Genomic DNA, 20,996 nt, shown 5'->3' with positions numbered 1-20,996 from the left:
AATGCTGCTATATGAATTTCTGATACACAGTAGAAGTGATGGAGCATGTTGCTCATAACTCCAGAGTTACAGCTTAGGTTCCCACATGGGTCCACAAATAGTGAATTTATGTGTTCGCTGTAATAACCATATAAAAGGTTGTATAGATAAGGAAAGGGCAGCCAAACATACTGGCTTAGAATGCTTCGTATTGTATCCCGACAGTATCAGGTATAATGTAATTAGCTCTTGACTGCAGCTTGTTACGCAAGCAGTCCTTGTCGACTGTCGATGGTTATGGCAAGAGCTCGCCATTGTGTTACAGCAGGGGAAGAGCTACCACACGGTTGTCGCTGTTTCTCCCAAACCCTCCTTCCACTCAGTCATAAGGGCTCTTACGTCCAAAGCCATCAAGCATGGGCAAGGTTAACATCATTTATTGTCCAGAGGGGCGTCGTGGCCTGAAACTGGTTGGTTATTTGTGACCAGTGACACTGTAGCCCGTTGTCATATCCGTCATCACTGTAACAGGCTGTATTATCTACCAAGAGCCTTGGCCCCTTAGTGGCTATCTTCTCCCCCCTCCCTCTTATCCTTCTGCTCCCCAATATCCAAGCTCGACATCCGGCTCAGTGAGGTCAATCACTCCCGGCGGACTTCCTCCAGATGGGAGGTTTCAATTTCTGCGGCACACTCCAAGGCCCATGTTTTATTCATGAACAGAGACCTGTCTGACCTTGACGAGGGCTCAGAGGAGAGGAGGGGCCGGACGGAGAGGACCAACCCGCTCTCCTCTCCTCCGAGCCCCGCCAGCCCTGACACTCGTCTTCACTGGAGACATACTAAGAACCTCCGTTACACATCACTAGCTTTTCACTTTTTCAGTCAGAAGGGATTTCTACGATTTATTGCATGTATCAATGTAAGAAATTAATCTGGTGTTACTATAGGAGGATTTAGAAAGGATTTGCATCGTTCGTCTTCGTTTAGTTGTTCTGGGTACACACGTTGACTACCAACCACATATTCTGGAATATTTGAATAACGAACACAAGCAGAGTTTGTATTTAACATTCACAAGAGTGCAAGATCCCTCGATCAATAAATCAATTCTCTCCTTTGACACGTATGGCTGCAGCCAGCTTGTCTCCAATCACCTAAAAAGACAGCGTTTAAGCAGACCCTTCCGTCCGCCCATCCATACACTCATCCATCACCTTTGACAACCTCATTCGGAGCTGTAAACCCTTTGAGGTGAGAGGCATAAATAAAGAAGAAAGCCTAATACTATAATAAACGTCATTGTGTCAGATCCTTCAGGGCCACCATTCCTGGAAGGATTTGATTAGCGAGAGAAACATGGCAGAAGCCATATTACTAATGGTGAACCTTCCACCAACCATTGGTCCGGAAGAGAAGAAGAGCCAAGAAAGGACAGCGTGAATGGGTATTGGGAGGAATGTCTTGGTTTGTACAGGCAGAAATGTATTTATCATCTCTTCCTAACATCAGTTAGACAAGGCTGGATTATGGACCAAGATCAACTAGCCTGGATATTCTCAAATTCTGGAAAGGCTCAATCCCATGTCTCTAGACAGCATGGAAAAATGGCAATGCATGGTTGAGAAGGTTACTAAGTGGTTGGACAGGGGGTGACATGGACAAGAAATAGTGCCGCCGGGTTTACCTTGTCCCCTTTCTTCACTGTCCTGGTTGTCAGCTTCCCTATGGCTTTCTTAGCTGCATCTCCAAGTCGACGCTGGCAGAGAGAGAGAGAAGGGAGGAAGGGAGGGAGGGAGGGAGAGCAGGGGGAGGGAGATAATATTAAGGTGAATCTGGAGAGCAAATGTAGCCTGAGGGTTGAATTAACAATAGGAATGAAATATAACTTAGTCGACAAAAAAATACTCTTCTCAAACTCATTTCCCCAAACTCCATAGTGTAGCATGAATAGAAGTACAGTAATTCAACATCCTTTTTGCTTTAAACATTTCAAACTATTGGGGAATTATTGCAAAACAGTGCAGAAACATTGACTTCCTGTCCAGTCAAAGACATGATTGTTAGGGAGAGTTGTACTATAAAAATGTATGAATAATTATATTATATTTGAATTCCCCAGCCTGTGAGTTTTAGAACTTCATGTAGCTCACTCAAACCATCCCCAGATGGTGTCAGAGAAACTAGGGGATCATATACGGTCTCCCCAAACTCCCAGTGTCCTCTGCTACCTTCCACCAGTAGGTTGCTAGGGATGTTGCTAGGGGGCAGGACACGTGACAGTCCTTCTGCCTGCTCAGGTCAGAGCCTCTTCATTCTCTCTCCAAGTGGACAAGAGAGATGGAGGGCATGGACAGTGAGGGATGTTATTGAAACTTGTGCATTTACTATTGGTTAATGTTGCTAGTTGTTGCTAGTAGTTGGTGTTATGTTATACAGTCCTTTGCTTATGCCACCATCTCCTTATACAGTACATCTTGTTATTGTTCTATGACTCCATTCTCATGCTAGTTTTATTATGTACAATATATTCATTCATATCTCCTCTCTGTACAGAACCACATCTATCTCATATGTCCTCTGGAAAAAAAGTTCTCTATTTGTGTGTAAAGTCTCTGAGGTTGCCTTATTCCTCTGACCAGGAGAGAGGTCAGTGAATCACAGACCAGCCCAACTGGAGAGCCGCTCTCTTTCAGAGTTCATCTTCAGTCATTTCAACCAAGGGCAGACTAAGGTGCCAATGAGCAAGGCTTCACTATATTGGGACAATATCAAAAGACCTAGAGCCAGAATCATAGGCATTTTGCACTAATGCAGCATTTTACACTTGAGAGAAATAACTGGAAAATGTTCAATGAAAGGTCACAAAGGGCACAAGAAACAAACCATTCTGTCCTCTTTAAGGCATGGTTCTTCATGTCTGTAATTCCCGTCTGAGAAAATAAGTGGCACAATCTTTGCAGAGATGCCAAAGACGTCTGGGTGTAGCTGTAGCTATGTAGTCACAGTGTGGAGAGAGAACAGGGTCTAACTGTAGCTATGTAGTCACAGTGTGGAGAGAGAGCAGGGTCTAACTGTAGCTATGTAGTCACAGTGTGGAGAGAGAGCAGGGTCTAACTGTAGCTATGTAGTCACAGTGTGGAGAGAGAGCAGGGTCTAACTGTAGCTATGTAGTCACAGTGTGGAGAGAGAGCAGGGTCTAACTGTAGCTATGTAGTCACAGTGTGGAGAGAGAGCAGGGTCTAACTGTAGCTATGTAGTCACAGTGTGGAGAGAGAGCAGGGTCTAACTGTAGCTATGTAGTCACAGTGTGGAGAGAGAGCAGGGTCTAACTGTAGCTATGTAGTCACAGTGTGGAGAGAGAGCAGGGTCTAACTGTAGCTATGTAGTCACAGTGTGGAGAGAGAGCAGGGTCTAACTATAGCTATGTAGTCACAGTGTGGAGAGAGAGCAGGGTCTAACTGTAGCTATGTAGTCACAGTGTGGAGAAAGAACAGGGTCTAACTGTAGCTATGTAGTCACAGTGTGGAGAGAGAACAGGGTCTAACTGTAGCTATGTAGTCACAGTGTGGAGAGAGAACAGGGTCTAACTGTAGCTATGTAGTCACAGTGTGGAGAGAGAGCAGGGTCTAACTGTAGCTATGTAGTCACAGTGTGGAGAGAGAGCAGGGTCTAACTGTAGCTATGTAGTCACAGTGTGGAGAGAGAGCAGGGTCTAACTGTAGCTATGTAGTCACAGTGTGGAGAGAGCAGGGTCTAACTGTAGCTATGTAGTCACAGTGTGGAGAGAGCAGGGTCTAACTGTAGCTATGTAGTCACAGTGTGGAGAGAGAGCAGGGTCTAACTGTAGCTATGTAGTCACAGTATGGAGAGAGCAGGGTCTAACTGTAGCTATGTAGTCACAGTGTGGAGAGAACAGGGTCTAACTGTAGCTATGTAGTCAGTGTGGAGAGAGAGCAGGGTCTAACTGTAGCTATGTAGTCACAGTGTGGAGAGAGAACAGGGTCTAACTGTAGCTATGTAGTCACAGTGTGGAGAGAGAGCAGGGTCTAACTGTAGCTATGTAGTCACAGTGTGGAGAGAGAGCAGGGTCTAACTGTAGCTATGTAGTCACAGTGTGGAGAGAGCAGGGTCTAACTGTAGCTATGTAGTCACAGTGTGGAGAGAACAGGGTCTAACTGTAGCTATGTAGTCACAGTGTGGAGAAAGAGCAGGGTCTAACTGTAGCTATGTAGTCACAGTGTGGAGAGAACAGGGTCTAACTGTAGCTATGTAGTCACAGTGTGGAAAGAACAAGGTCTAACTGTAGCTATGTAGTCACAGTGTGGAGAGAACAAGGTCTATCTGTAGCTACAGTGTGGAGAGAACAAGGTCTAACTGTAGCTATGTAGTCACAGTGTGGAGAGAACAGGGTCTATCTGTAGCTATGAAGTTTGAGTTTAGTTTATTTTTACAGGGACAGTGCACATTAATCAACGTTTCAGTAAAAAAGTGCCGGTTTTAGCCAGCCGGCTAATTTTCAACCACAGTCCTGCAGTCACAGTGTGGAGAGAGAGAGACATTCGTAAAGCACCTCTGTTGTTGAAGGAAAATCACTTGTTCAGTGTCTTTCCACTGATGAAACAGGCTGGTGATTTGGTGATTCAGCAACAGTAGTGTAGACACAGTGAAAAAGAGTGGGAGAGTGAGAGACAGCGATAGTGTTTACAGTGGGGGAATAAAGTATTTGATCCCCTGCTGATTTTGTATGTTTGCACACTGACAAAGAAATGATCAGTCTATAATTTTAATGGTAGGTTTATTTGAACAGTGAGAGACAGAATAACAACAAAAATATCGAGAAAAATGCATGTCAAAAATGTTATAAAATGATTTGCATTTTAATGAGGGAAATAAGTATTTGACCCCCTCTCAACAATACATGCCCATCAGAAGTTTGCCAATGAACATCTGAATGATTCAGAGGACAACTGTTGAAAAAGTGTTGTGGTCAGATGAGAGCAAAATGGAGCTCTTTGGCATCAACTCAACTCGCCGTGTTTGGAGGAGGAGGAATGCTGCCTATGACCCCAAGAACACCATCTCCACCGACAAACATGGAGGTGGAAACATTATGCTTTGGGGGTGTTTTTCTGCTAAGGGGACAGGACAACTTCACCGCATCATTTGACGGGGCAATGTACTGTCAAATCTTGGGTGAGAACCTCCTTCCCTCAGCCAGGGCATTGAAAATGGGTCGTGGGTGGGTATTCCAGCATGACAATGACCCAAAACACACGGCCAAGGCAGCAAAGGAGTGGCTCAAGAAGAAGCACATTAAGGTCCTGGAGTGGCCTAGCCAGTCTCCAGAACTTAATCCCATAGAAAATCTGTGGAGGGAGCTGAAGGTTCGAGTTGCCAAACGTCAGCCTCGAAACCTTAATGACTTGGAGAAGATCTGCAAAGAGGAGTGGGACAAAATCCCTCCTGAGATGTGTGCAAACCTGGTGGCCAACTACAAGAAACGTCTGACCTCTGTGATTGCCAACAAGGGTTTTGCCACCAAGTACTAAGTCATGTTTTGCAGAGGGGGTCAAATACTTATTTCCCTCAATAAAATGCAAATCAATTTAACATTTCTTACATGCGTTTTTCTAGATTTTTGTGTTGTTATTCTGACTCTCACTGTTCATATAAACCTACCATTAAAATTATAGACTGATCATTTCTTTGTAAGTGGGCAAACGTACAACATTTTTACATTTACATTTTAGTCATTTAGCAGACGCTCTTATCCAGAGCGACTTACAGTAGTGAATGCATACATTTCATCCATTTTTTTTTTTTTTTGTACTGGCCCCCCGTGGGAATTGAACCCACAACCCTGGCTTTGCACACACCATGCTGGTGTTGCAAACACCATGCTGAGCCACAGGGATACAAAATCAGCAGGGGATCAAATACTTTTTTCCTCCACTGTATGTTTGTCAGGGTTGTACAGAGCAACCATTTTACTCTCATAGGCACTTAAATATTTTGCTGTGCGACCTGGAATTTATATTTAGGGGTACCAGTGCGCCTAGAAAAATGAATGATTCTAGTTTCATTATCTCAAATGTTTTTCATTGTGCTCCTCATTTTTTTTGTGTGCCTAAATTGTTCAACATAGACGCACGCGTGAACCTAAAAGGTCAGCGTGGAGACCTGTATGTGTGCGTGTAGTTGGAAAAGAGACAAAGGCTAGTGATGAAGATGATTCTAGCGACTTGTGTGCAGCCTGATGTGTTGGTTCAATATAGCATTGTCCGGATGGATGGCTGTATAGTAACATCTCACAGGAGAGCCCCACCTTCGCCGTGGAAATCACCAGGACGGGACCAGGACCAGGGAGGGACGCTCCCACAGAACCCTGGGGACACCGTCAGGGGTGTGAAGACTGATGAAAGGGATGTTACTGTTCATAAAGAGTTATGAATGTTGATGTGTCTCACTGGGAACACACTGGTTGCTGCAATGTTGTTTCCACATTTCAATGAAATGACACTGAACATAAATATAAAACGTAATATGTAAAGTGTTGGTCCCACGTTTCATGAGCTGAAATAAATGTGTGTCTATCCCTGTTAGTGAGCATTTTTTCTTTGCCAAGATAATCCATCCACCTGACAGGTGTGACATATTAAGAAGCTGATTAAAGCGGCATGATCATTACACAAGTGCACCTTGTGCTGGGGATAATAAAAAGCCATTCAAATATGCAGTTTTGTCACACAACACAATGCCACAGATCTTAAGTTGAGGGAGCGTGCAATTGGCATGCTGACTGCAGGAACGTCCACCAGAGCTGTTGCCAGATAATTGAATGTTAATTTCTCTACCATAAACCACCTCCAACATCGTTTTAGAGAATTTGGCACTACGTCCAACTGGAGACACAACCGCAGACCAAATGTAACCACGCCAGCCCAGGACCTCCACATCCGGCTTCTTCACCTGTGGAATCGTCTGAGACGAGCCACCCGGACAGATGATGAAACTGTCCACATCCGAAGAATTTCTGCACAAACTGTCAGAAACCGTCTCAGGGAAGCTCATCTGCGTGCTCGTCGTCCTCACCAGGGTTTTGACCTGACTGCAGTTCGGCACAGTAATCGCCTTCAGTGGGCAAATGCTCACCTTCGATGACCACTGGCACGCTGGAGAAGTGTGCACTTCACAGATTAATCCCAGTTTCAACTGTACCGGGCAGATAGCAGACATTGTGAACAGAGTGCCCCATGTGGCAGTGGGGTTATGGTATGGGCAGGCATAAGCTACAGACAACGAACACAATTGCATTTTGGCGAATGCAATTTGAATGCACAGAGATACCGTGAAGAGATCCTGAGGTCCATTGTCATGCCATTCATCCTCCACCATCTCCTCATGTTTCAGCATGATAATGCACGGTCCCATGTCGCAAGGATCTGTACACAATTCCTGGAAGCTGAAAATGTCCCAGTTCTTCCATGGACTGCATACTCACCAGACATGTCACCCATTGAGCATATTTACGACAGCGTGTTCCAGTTCCCGCCAATATCCAGCATCTTCGCACAGCCATGGAAGACGAGTGGGACAATATTCCACAGGCCACAATTAACAGCCTGATTAAATCTGATGCGAAGGAGATGTGTCGCACTGCATGAGGCAAAATGTGGTCACTCCAGATACTGATAGGTTTTCAGATCCTAGCCAAGGCTTTTTACATTTTTTTTTTATTAAGGTGACCAACAAATGCAGATTTGTATTCCCAGACATGTGAAATCCATAGATTAGGGCCTAATGAATTTATTTCAATTGACTGATGTCCTTATATGAACTGTAACTCGGTAAAATCTTTGAAATAGTTTCATGTTGCGTTCATATAACTGACGTCTGTGCCCAGTGGGGTCTTATTGCATTATGTTTTCTGGTTGATGTATTTTAAAGTGATTGGATTGAAATTGAATGTTGGGTTGACTGATTAGGCACATTCCTGTTGTCTGGTCATCATTCCCATTCAGTTGATTAGTTTAAAATCTGTATTTGTTGTTCCTGCCTTTTGTTTTCACTAGCAAAGTGCACAGACATTTTTAGTCGGGTTGGTGGTGCATTCCTGCTTGACTTTGGTTAAAAGAGCAGTGAATTCGCTCATACTTTGAGAACTTGTTAGCAAGCACCTGTGTGCATCACACAGTTTTTTATTTTCGACATTATTCTGAACTGGCGACATGTGTAACCATGTTAAGTCTTATTTAGGTGATAGTCATTTACTCAATTGGGAACTGTCATCCACATCAATTGGGGAGGCCAACCAGTGCTCCAGCACATTGACTAACCGGGCTATCTGCATTGTGTCCCGCCACCTGCCAAACCCTCTTTTACGCTACTGCTACTCTCTGTTCATCATATATGCATAGCCACTTTAACCATATCTACATGTACATACTACCTCAATCAGCCTGACTAACCGGTGTCTGTATGTAGCCTCGCTACTTTTATAGCCTCGCTACTGTATATAGCCTGTCTTTTTACTGTTGTTTTATTTCTTTACTTACCTATTGTTCACCTAATACCTTTTTTGCACTATTGGTTAGGGCCTGTAAGTAAGCATTTCACTGTAAGGTCTACACCTGTTGTATTCGGCGCACGTGACAAATAAACTTTGATTTGATACTCTGTGTTACTCTGTAATTGTAACGATGTGCGCTGAGAGTCAGGAAGTAGTTCAGGGAGTGAGTGTTTTAATAAATAAACGCAACATAATACAAAACAAGAAACACGAACAACGCACAGACATGAAACAGAAACAATAACGCCTGGGGAAGGAACCAAAGGGAGTGACATATATAGGGAAGGTAATCAGGGAAGTGATGGAGTCCAGGTGAGTCTGATGACATGCAGGTGCGCGTAACAATGGTGACAGGTGTGCGCCATAACGAGCAGCCTGGTGACCTAGAGGCCAGAGAGGGAGCACGTGACGGTAATGTATTTCATGTAATTGTTTAAGTGTCAATTATTTAGTGACTAATAAATCCTATTAGTTGAATTGAGTAAATGCATTCCTTGTTTAACAGAGTAATTCGAAGATTTAAGATGCGTTCATAATTTAGTAGGTATTTTGATAGTTGTTAGTTACACTACACATCATATGCTTGGGTACCACCTTGACATCCCTGATCTACTTGACTCAATAAATGAATGCTAGAACATTGGGTCGCCAGGATTAGCTAATTGTATCTAGCCTCTTTCGTAACAGCTAAACGGGGATCCTAATAAAATACCAAATACCAATAATTGCAAGAAAGACATGTTCATTAGTGAGTTGGTGATGTAATGATTCACTATCTTGCTAGATCCTCCAGAGACAGACAGGGCCTGTTGCATTTATTCATATAATAATGGAGTCAGATTGATGACTAGTTTAATATTATTTAGCATCATTTTTACACATCTACATGCATGTGTGTGAGAGAGAGAGAGAGAGAGAGACTCCCCCTGTGATTAGAGGAAGTAGGTCTGGTCAGTCCCATTCACTACGACTAGGGATCAGTGTGTAGAGTAGAGTGGACTTCTTTATAACTCACCTGATTAGTGGCTCTTCACTCATTAACACTGACCCCACTGATTTATACTGTGCTCTAATGTGAAAGAATATACCTTTTGAGAGAGCGAGAGAGGTGTGAGCTTTGGAAACACGCAGAAGCTGTTGACTGGGCATTTGAGTGTGTTTGTTGGGTTACACTATCAATGTTCGTCACCTCTTGCCTCCTCAGAGAGCGAATGATAACTACAGTGTTATAGAGACCAGAGAATTTAATGACAAACATGGTGAGGGGTTGTTTCTGACAGATGACTTGAGAGAGGAGTCCCTCACTGGCAGATACTACATTAGGACTGTTTGTAAACAATCTTAAAATGGCTCCTTCTTTGGAATTCTTTCCTTTTTCCACAGAAAGGACTGTGGGGCTAAAGGAAATTAGACTATTTAAGATAATTGAGACAGGGCCCCACTAACCTCTACTATCTTGGCTTAGATTGTTACAGTTCAGGTACTAAAGGTAGCGTCTTAGCACTAGACCAACCGAAAGGGTTGAGTGTGTATTTCAAAGATGCCGGACGCTGAGGAAGCAGAGTTTTACCACAACGATCCTCCATTAAGGATTCATAAGCAATTTACAGCATCAAAATTGCATAGCTGCTTCCTCTTGCTGGTTTCCCCACCCAACAGGAGAGAGCGAGCGAGAGAGAGCACAGGGCGGTCAACCGAGCCAGACTACAAACATCTGGAGGGCATGAAGGAGAGGACAACTGGCACTTGACCTGCTCTTCTCTTCCTTTACCTGATATGAGTCATCAGATTCGTCACAGACAACTGAAAACCAGTGTGTCAAAGTGACATTGAGAGCATATGCCTCAACTAAAAGCTCCAAGCTCGGCAAAATGAGTCACCACTACTTCGCTCTAATGTAAAAAAAATAATATTTTCTTACATAAAAAAAAAGATGGATTTTTGTAGCCTTGGGTGTTAATATCAGGACCTGTGCCCTCCTTCCAAAGAAAAATCTAAAACAATGTGATATTATTACCTGACTGCAATACAACCATTCAAATGTGGTAAAGGGCTTTGAGCTACATGTGTGGATCTCAATTTACAAAAATTGGACCCCAAGTAAATAAACACCAAATAAATACCAGACAGTAATAGAAAGAGTAACCATTAGCAAACATACTCTATGTCCTACCTGGCTGCGGTCACGTGCGCTCGTAAAGCGGATCTTCTGGATGAAGTAGAAGATGAGCCAGGCAGAGGAGATGATCATGAGTACGATGAAGGAGATGGAGACGAAGACCAGGGAGCCGCGGTTGATGTTCTTAGCCTGGCCGTGTTGGCCCACCACCACACTCACCAGCACCGTCAGGTTCCTCTCCAGCAGACCCAGGATCTCCTTGCCGTAAGACTCGGTGATCATCACTGCCACCGTGTCGCCTGTACCTGAGAGAGTAGAGGGGAGTTAACAGTGGCTAGGTTTTAGTGGTAATCCAACCAGAACTTTTCTTTGTGACACATCAAGCCAATGAAAAACCATGGCCAGTCAGTTCCAATCCATTATTTGAGGTAATCAGTCAGTTAGCATACACTTATTCATGTTCCCTCCACTATATGTATCTGCCAGCTTTTACATGTCAGATGCATAACACAATAATTGCATAGGCAATTTCTCTTCACCCACATTGACAGTATCCACAGAGCCAAGTCATGAACAACATCTACAGATCTAGGAACAGTTCCCAGCTCTGGCAAAGTGGAACCAATCTCTTTAGCCACTATGAAAACACTCAGAGCCAGTCAATAGATTCTCATTCCTAATTTATTAACACAGGGTTCTAAACACCTGCTCAGCCAAAACAACTGTGTAGTGACGGAGGGTTGAATGTCCCATGGACTGAGGAAATACATGTGGAGACTGGAGAAATGTATGTGTGAATATATTCATCATTTGAATAATATACCCTATGCGAATAAATGTGAACTATTATGTCCCTGGTCCAGGCCTATACACAGCAACAAAGTGGATGTGGTATACATGCAGAGCAATTCATTCATTGACAATGACCGCAATGACTTGCAGAGAGCATTAGACAGTGGAAAATATTAATCGTTTTTTAAACTATACTGAGCAGTGGTAGAGCCATCTGTGATCATCATCGTCTTCATTTTAGTGAAATCCAGACAGCTGACTGCTACAGGCCAGAGGGAGTCAAGTTACTGCTGGAGACGACTCCTCTCTGTCCCCCTGGGCTCTTTACCACAGCTTGCCTTGCCACTAATAGCAGCTGACAGTGCACTTTGTGTGTCTGTGTGTGTGTAAGCGTGTCTACTGTACATCAGTGTTTGTGTGTGTGTGTGTGCCAGTGTGTGTTTACATGTGTGTGCGTTTAGACCAGTAAAGTGATGTTTCAGAAGCAGCACAGAGAGTGATGACCAGAGGAGTACGGGGCAGTTTACCTTGCCCCATTATTGACGAATGGCCGACAGCACACTGATGTCACACACACCAGGGACATTTGTCTCAATCCTCATGAGAGTAAGACCACCAGCACCACGGCTGCTCTGTGCTAAAAAAAAATGTACCTCCAACATTAAAATAACATTGTGATGAAAGAAGTAACAAGACATTCCCTGACAGCTCAATCATCTCCTTTTTAAAATCACCAAACGTCCTTGAGAAGTTTGACTTTGAATTATCAATAAACCATGGCTGCTTCTTATGAGATGGGAATTCCTCCAATACTTTTTTTTTTCTTGTTCAGAGAAAGAGAACATGAGAAAGAGAGAGAAAGAAAGGTCTGTAATTCAGAAGGCTGGGTATAATGACTCCCTGTCGTACAGGCTGAAAGGCAACAGGTTAAGTCATTACGCTATTGATCTCTACCTCTCTCAATCGCTTTCTCTATACCTTTCCCTCCCTCTCTCCTCTGTGGAAGCCCTCTCTTAAAGGTGCCCTTTAGCCAAAAGCCGCCTGGCTCCTTACTCAGCTTTTTTCGGGAGCACGGGTGCCACAGGAGATGTGGCGATTGAGGCCACCTTTGCACTGAGCTACCTGACAAAGACGAGGAGGAAGAGGAGAGAGGGAGGAAGGGATTTGTTAACATTGGCTAAGGGGGCTGGTTTTGTTGTGGTCATTCGGATTTGGAATCCCAAGGTTTGCGTGTACTTAAAGGGATAGTTCACTCCACAATTAAAGGGATAGTTCACCCCACAATTAAAGGGATAGTTCACCCCACAATTACAGTTTTTCAGATGGTATCAATAGGGCTGTGACAAAAATGTAATAACCGTGTAGCTGACAGTTATAGATGAAGACCATCATGAAAATAAAATAACCATCAAAACCGTTTAATTATCTTTAATTTCATGTAGATAAACTTGACCTAATAGTGGGTGTGTTCACTAATGATTATAAACAATTTTTTTGGTAACTTAGTTTATTAAAAACTTTCTACATTTCCTCCTCTCCTCCTTCGATGCTCCAGCAGCGATCTGCTAGACGGGCGGGGGTGTAGAGCGCTACAGGCTACGGCACTTCAGCACAAATATTGTTTGATGTGTGGACAATCTTTTACACAATGTACGTTTTCTTTGCTTGCTAGTAAACAAATAAATAGGTATTTTATTAAAAAAGGTTGCATGTGTCTGACTATTCATTAATTATTCAACAGCAGTCGACAAGGTTGTACTGGCTCTGAGGCCTATAATGCTCTAATGTTGTGTCAAATGGACAATGTGCCAATCCTCTTCAACCTGGCATGGTATAATTTGATACGGAATCTTTTCTTCATTTCTAGATGAATCAACACTGATCAGGCCGTGTCCTGGCCGATATGGTGCCCTTGGTGAAACCCCATTTTCTTTGTCGTCCTCCTATCCCCGCAATGTAGAATAGTAGCCTAGGCTTTACAATGTCGGCCCATAATGTACTTCTATGAATGCCCATGTGGTAGCCTACCGTTTGTAAAACAGGCAATTTACCACTAATCCCTGTCATTTGGTTACATTAAAATATGTATTAATTACAGTAATATACCATTCTCATTCTCGGAATGGAAATGTTGTTTGTAGAGTTCAAAACCTGCTACACTTGAGAGAAACAAGTTTTGGTTTATTTCATAACCATCATTTACGCGCTCCATGTGAGCAATGAGCATGTGTCTGGTTTCTCTGTCCTGATAATGGAGCTCGTACACCTGAGCACACATAGAAATACCTGGCCTACTTCTCGCAAATGTCAAATTCAAGTGCTCAGCTGGGCTTCTCAGTCCGCTTTTGTTAACATCCATTCAAGTGATAATAGTTCCTCACAGTATTTGAATAATCTTCCCAACACTCCCACTCGATAATCAGCGAGGCTGATAAATAGGCAACATGTTGTATTTGTTTCTATTTTAATGATCTTATCTTCATACTATAGCATAGCTGTCCCCTTCACACTTTCATTGTCAATTCATTTACACTGTTATTTTAGTCACTTAGCAGATGCTCTTATTCAGAGTGAATTACAGTGCATTCATCTTAAGATAGCTAGGTGGGACAACCACACAGTCATATTAAGTACATTTTTCCTTAACGTGGTGAGAGGGCCAAGAGACCAGAGGTGGCAGAATGGAGTGTTTGGGTTGGGGTGTAGGGTTTGAGCATAGCCTGAAGGTAGGGAGGGTCAGTTGAACACCAGGCAGGCTGCAGTATTCTGGATACTTTGCAGGGGTTTGATGGCACAAGCAGGGAGCCCAGCCAACAGAGAGTTTCAGTAGTCCAGACAGGAGAGGACAACTGCCTGGATTAGGACCTGTGCTGCTTCCTGTGTGAGGTAGGGTCATACTCTATAGATGTTGTAGAACATGAACCTGCAGGAGCGAGTCTCTGCTTTGATGTTTTGCAAAGAACGTCAAGGTGTTGACCAGGGTCACGCCAAGGTTCTATACACTCTGGGAGGGGGGTCAACGTGGAGTTGTCAACCATGATGGAGAGGTCTTTCAGTGGGCAGGCCTTCCACGAGAGGAACAGCAGCTCAGTTTTAATTCATCATCTTATAGCTGTTAGCAGTTGATGTTATTCTTCAATAACACAGACCCCAAAACAAATCAGGGGGAGAAAAATAGGTTTATTCAAAAATAACAAATCATATATGCTATGCTGAGAGGTAGATGTTCCTTCTTTCCTGTCCTCAGTTCTCTCCACAGAACAAAAGATACATTATGTAATTTATAACCCCCAACCCTAGCCTGTGGTTGACCAATTAGAATTCCTTGCAGTAAAATTGGGCCAATGACCAAATAACAAGTATCCTGTTTCAGGCTCAATGTATAGACGATTCAGACCACTGATATCTTGTCACACGTAGCTATGAGTCCAGGACTGAAAGCCTTACACAGATTCTAAACAGATGTTGAACTCAAAAATAACTTTCCATTGATCGTTAATTCCCTCTAGTCCTTTGCGTTGTGTATAATACGTTTTTAATTTGTTTTAAGGAAAGGAGAAATATTTGCTTGTGTCGGACATACGCTGGTGGCTTTGATTGACAGGTGCTTTTACGGGGGTATGTGTGTATGCGAGTTTGCTGATTCTCTCCATAGGCCTATATGTCCATTCGGAGAGTTTCCTAAAGTAGCCTGTCTGGATTCCATCTCTTTAAGAAGATTCAAATGCTCCTGTTATGATTTAATCTTGTAAAAGGCCTGTTTTAACCTAATATAAATATGAATTGCCCTCACTAAACCAGGGACGGGCAACTGGCGACCCGCATTTTGAAGGCCCTCTGATCAATTCCTTCCTGAGGAACTCAGTCAGGGTCTCAACTTACTGTTGAGAGGTAGAATAGTAGAATACATAAGGTGCAATTTCCAAATTTGGTTGTGCATCAGTTTTTATCTAGTTAAGACAATCAATTAGCCCATGTCAGCTAACTTTTTTTAGATTGGTAAATTAGTTTAGCGGCCAAGTATTTAAACTTGTTATCATGGTCGAATTACCAGCCAGGGGGCCCGCATTGATTTGTTAGTATCACTCCGATATGATTTTTTATTTATCTTTTAATTAACTAGGCACACTCCTGGCATTTGGGGCGGCAGGTAGCCTAGTGGTTAGAGCGTGTATAATTGCACAATTTTTATCTATATCCGATGTGCATCAACACAAAACACGCACACACGATCTGCACCACCTCTGCTTATCGCAAAAGAAGTGCACCTGCCTTTATGATGCACTCTATTAACCAGGGATCGATGGGAAATCACGGCCAGTCAAAACAATGGGCCGTGCACAGCAGGCCGCTACCATTAAATTATTAGATTTATGGGGCCAGGCTAGTTCACCATAGACCCAGCACTGGTTAGGCTAGGCCAGTTCACCATAGACCCAGCACTGGCTAGGCTAGGCCAGTTCACCATAGACCCAGCACTGGCTAGGCTAGGCCAGTTCACCATAGACCCAGCACTGGCTAGGCCATAACAGACCCAGCACAAGTGTTATACCATAGCCCAGGGGCCATGACGCAGCTTGACTTATTAACTCCAGTGCCACATGCTAAAGGCCTGGATGTTAATATCTTTTAAAGTTAAGATGAACTAGTCTCATACCCTCCTACTCTGTAACCCTGAAAGTATATGAACACGCGAACACAGAAAAAAGGAGCAATACTTTGGGTTGACCTTTGAGTCGCACTTAAATTGGATAAAAAGACTTCTGTGATTAAACTCCAAAACCGTTCATTTAAAACAGAATACATCTAAAGTGGTTTGCTTTCATCAGTAAATACATGATGGTATAATGGAAACAATGTTAAGTGTTGCTAAGTGTCTAAATGACTTTACACAGAGAGGAATGATATATTAGGTAGCCTAGTGATTAGAGCTTTGGGCCAGTAACCGAACAGTTGCTAGATCGAATCCCTGAGCTGACAAGGTAAAAATCTGTTGTTCTGCCCCTGAACAAGGAAGTTAACCCACTGTTCCTAGGCCATCATGGTAAATAAGAATTTGTTTTTAACTGACTTACCTAGTTAAATAAAGGTTAAGTAAAACATTTTTAAAAATGGTGTGTGTGTGTGCACGCTCTTCAGTGAGTGTGTGTTGCGTCAGAGCAGGGGCATAAGCCAACAGTCTATTCTCTGATGACTCATACAGTAGTCATCTGGTGTGTCTGTCCTGTCTGAGCGTCCACGGAGAGCATTAACTAACCTTCACCTGTTTGTCACACAATGATACAGCCAGGTCCTCAGCCTCGTGACTACCACAGTCCCAGAGATGCTGTCACTCTGATAACATACGCTCACGCATGTAAGCACAGTTGCCTACAGGTAATTGGCTGATAACACAGCCAAAAACACAGTAAGACGCTTGGCTAGAATGAGACTGCAGGGACCACAAGAGCAGGCATAAACAAGATTCTCTCGCTCTCTCCCTCTCCCACAATGACTACCACCCTGTAGCACTCACATCTATAAATCGTGAAGCGCTTTGAGAGGCTGGTTATGGCACACATCAACTCCATCATCCCAGAGCCACCCCAATTTGCATACTGCCCAAACAGATCCATAGACGACGCAATCTCAACTACACTCCACACTGCCCTTACCCGCCTAGAAAAGAGGAATACCTATGTGAAAATGCTGTTCATTGACTACAGCTCAGCGTTCAGCACAATTGTCCCCTCCAAGCTCGTCACCAAGCTTAGGACTTTCTGCAACTGGATCATGCTTCCTGACGGGCAGACAGCAGGTGATGAGGGTAGGAATCTCCTCCAGGTAACATCTCCTCCGCCACGCTGACCCTCAACATGGGGGCCCCACAGGGGTGTGTGCTTAGTCCCCTCCTGTACTCCCTTGTTCACCCAAAACTGTGTGGGAACGCTGACGACACGACGGTGGTAGGCCTGATCACCGGCGACAATGAGAGGGCCTACAGGGAGGTCAGTGACCTGGCAGTGTGGTGTCAGGACAACAATCTCTCATTCAACATCAGTAAGTCCAAGGAGCTGATCGTGGGACTACAGGAAACTGGAGGGCAAGCACGCCCCCATCCACATCAACAGGGCTGCAGTGGAGTAGGTCGAGAGCTTCAAGTTCCTCAGTGTCCAAATCACTAAAGACTTAAAAATGGTCCACATACACACGCACGGTCGTGAAGAAGGTGCGAAAGCGCCTCTTCCCCCTCAGGAGGTTGAAAAGGTTTGGCATTGGCCCTCAAATCCTCAAAAATGTCTACAGCTGTACAATTGAGAGCATCTTGACTGGCTAATTCATTGCTTGGTTTAGTTAGAAGCACCGCGCTCGATCGCATGTCGCTACAGAGGGTGGTGCGGACAGCTCTGTACATTACTGGGGCTGAGCTCCCTGCCATGCAGGACCTCTATATCAGTGTGAAAGGAAGGCCCAGAAAATCATTAAAGACTCCAGCCACCCAAGCTATAGACTGTTCTCTGTGCTTCCCGACAGCAAAGGTACCGGTGCATTAAGTCTGACACCAACAGGCTCTTGAACAGCTTTTATCCCCAAGCCATAAGACCACTAAATAGCTAACAAAATGGCTACACAGACGGAGTTGACACTTGTATTTTATTTTTGCACTCTCCCTATGCACATTCACAGGGAACTACACACTCATGCACACTGTCACTCCAACATACACACTAACACTCAATTCATCATTTGCTCACACAAACATAATATGCACATGCAGAACCAGTCAAAAGTTTGGACACACCTACTCATTCAAGGGTTTTTCTATTGTAGAATAACAGTGAAGACATCAAAACTATACAAATCACACATATGGAATCATGTAGTAACCAAAAAAGTGTTTGAAGAATCTAAAATATATTTGATTCTCAACAGTATTTACACAAGGCCCTAAAGATTGATGTTTTACAACGTTTGACATGTTTTAACGAACGTAAATACCATTTTTTTGACTTTTCGTCGTGACATTGTCCGCGCGCTTCCTACATTTGGAGTAGCTGAACTGAACGCGCGAACAACAATAAGCTATTTGTACATAAATTATGGATTTTATCGAACAAAACAACATTTGTTGAGTACCTGGGATTTCTGGAAGTGCCTTCTGATGAAGATCATCAAAGGTAAGTGAATATTTCTAATACTATTTATTTTTTAGATGACTCCAACATGGCGGCTATCTGTATCGCCTAGTGTTTTTTTCTGAGCACAGTACTCAGATTATTGCAAAGTGTGATTTCCCAGTAAAGTTATTTTGAAATCTAGCAATGCGGTTGCATTCAGGAGATGTTAATCTATAATTCTTGGAATGACAGTTTAATATTTTAGCAATGTTGGTGCTGATTCACCGGCAGCATTGGAGGCAAAATATTTTCTGAACGTCACGCGCCAATGTAAAATGCTGTTTTTATATATAAATATGAACTTCATCGAACAAAAAAATGCATGTATTGTATAACATTTTGTCCTAGGAGTGTCATCTGATGAAGATCGTCAAAGGTTAGTGCTTCATTTAGCTGTGTTTTGGGTTTTTGTGATGCATGCTAGTTGCTTAGAAAATGTGTGGTTATTGTGTCGATGTACTCTCCTAACATAATCTAATGTTTTGCTTTCGCTGTAAAGCCTTTTGGAAATCGGACAACGTGGTTTGAATCAGGAGAAGTGTATCTATAAAATGGTGTAAAATAGTCCTATGTTTGAGAACTTTGAATTATGACATTTTGTGGTTTTAAATCTGGCGCTCTGATTTTTCACTGGCTGTTGAATAGTGTGGGATGATTTCGTCCCACCTCCCCTAGAGAGGTTAAAAATATAAAAATTTGTTTAACACTTTTTTGGTTACTACATGATTCCATATGTGTTATTTCATAGTTTGTCTTCACTATTATTCTACAATGTGGAAAATAAAAATAAAAACCTTGGAATGATTAAGTGTGTCCAAACCTTTGACTGGTGCTATACATTTATACTGACGTTACACACAATCATCATATACGCTGCTGCTGCTACTCTGTTCATCACATATCCTAATGCCTAGTCACCTTACCCTAAACATATCTACTTCTATTACTCCAGTATCCCTGCACATTGTAAATATGGTACTGGAACTGACTGACCCTGTATATAGCTTCCTTACTTCTTATTTCTCATGTGTTTTTGTATTACATAGTTAATGATTACTGCATTGTTGGGTTTAGAGCTTGCAAGAAAGGCACGTTAATATACTTGTGCACCCCCCCTCTCCCCACCCTCCCTCTCCTCTTCCCCCTCCAGCTCTAAACAGTTATCTGTAAATCGCCACAGCTAAGTCTACAGACAGGCATTCACCACTGAGGAAATCAGAGAGAGAGCAGGGCAGGAACGTGCCCATTCACCACAGAAGAAAACAGAGAGAGCCAGGCACGCACGTGGCCAGGCATGTTTTCATGCCTCCCTCTCTGGCTATGTTTTATAGGTGGCCCCTAAGGGCTGAATCTAAACCTGCTGTGATGGCTTGCTTCCAGATAGTAATCCAAGGCCTGGATATTGTTTTTACCCCTAATGGTTAAGGGTATTACTTGGGTAAGGTAAGCTGTTCCTAGACCTGTGACATGCCAGTCAGCACAGTAACAGAGCTCCCGAGTGGCGCAGCGGTCTAAGGCACTGCATCTCAGTGCTAGAGGCGTCACTACAGACACCCTGGTTTGAATCCAGGCTGTGTCACAACCGGCCGTGATTGGGAGTCCTATAGGGCGGCGCACAATTGGCCTAACGTCATCCGGGTTTGGCCGGTGTAGGCAGTCATTGTTAATAAGAATTTGTTCTTAACTAACTTGCCTAGTTCCATGGGACGGTTGCGCTAATGCGATTAGCATGAGGTTGTAATTAACAAGAACATTTCCCAGGACATAGACATATCTTATATTGGCAGAAAGCTTAAATTAGTGTTAATCTAACTGCACTGTCCAATTTACAGTATCTATTACAGTGAAATAATACCATGCTATTGTTTGAGAGTGCACAATTCTGAACATGAAGTCATTAATAAACAAAGGCACATTTGGGCCGTCTTGATACAACATTTTGAACAGAAATGCAATGGTTCATTGCACCAGTCTAAAACTTTGCACATACACTGCTGCCTGTGGCCAAAATCCAATTTGCACTTGGGCTGGAATAATTCATTATGGCGTTTCTCTTGCATTTCAAAGATGGTACAAAAAAAAGAAAAAACTTTTTTTTTCTTTGTATTATCATTTACCAGATCTATTGTGTTATATTATCCTACATTCCTTTCACATTTCCATAAAAACAATGTTTCCTTTCAAAATGGTACCAAGAATATGCATATCCTTGCTTCAGGGCCTGAGCTACAGGCAGTTAGATTTGGGTGTCATTTTAGGCGCAAATTGAAAAAAAAAAGGGGCAGAACCTTAAGAGGTTGTCAGTGTGCCTTCTTGTGCAAGGCTGATGTCTATCTCTGACCCATATCTCCACGCATCATCTCTGGTTTGCCCTTAT

General features: G+C 43.2%; 1 protein-coding gene across 8 annotated transcripts in view; it reads right to left on the bottom strand.

Annotated features, from left to right (window-relative positions):
• LOC106604565 (E3 ubiquitin-protein ligase RNF130) overlaps window positions 1-20,996 on the bottom strand; it is a 72,164-nt gene that overhangs the window by 21,930 nt on the left and 29,238 nt on the right. For 5 of the 8 annotated variants that reach the window (XM_045718031.2, XM_045718036.2, XM_045718033.2 and 2 more), the window contains exons 4-5: window positions 10,713-10,975; window positions 1,667-1,738 (exon numbers count right to left, since the gene is read on the bottom strand). In XM_045718031.2, the coding sequence (XP_045573987.1) occupies window positions 1,667-1,738; window positions 10,713-10,975 (335 nt within the window). The remainder of the gene's footprint in view (window positions 1-1,666; window positions 1,739-10,712; window positions 10,976-20,996) is intronic. The other 3 variants (XM_045718037.2, XM_045718032.2, XM_045718035.2) reach the window with 1 other exon arrangement.

This window comes from Salmo salar, chromosome 05 (assembly GCF_965601325.2).
Source record: "Salmo salar chromosome 05, fSalSal1, whole genome shotgun sequence".
In the NCBI taxonomy this organism is placed as follows: Eukaryota; Metazoa; Chordata; class Actinopteri; order Salmoniformes; family Salmonidae; genus Salmo; species Salmo salar.
Note: the sequence above shows the minus strand (reverse complement) of the source record. Positions and strands in the feature narration are given on the sequence as shown.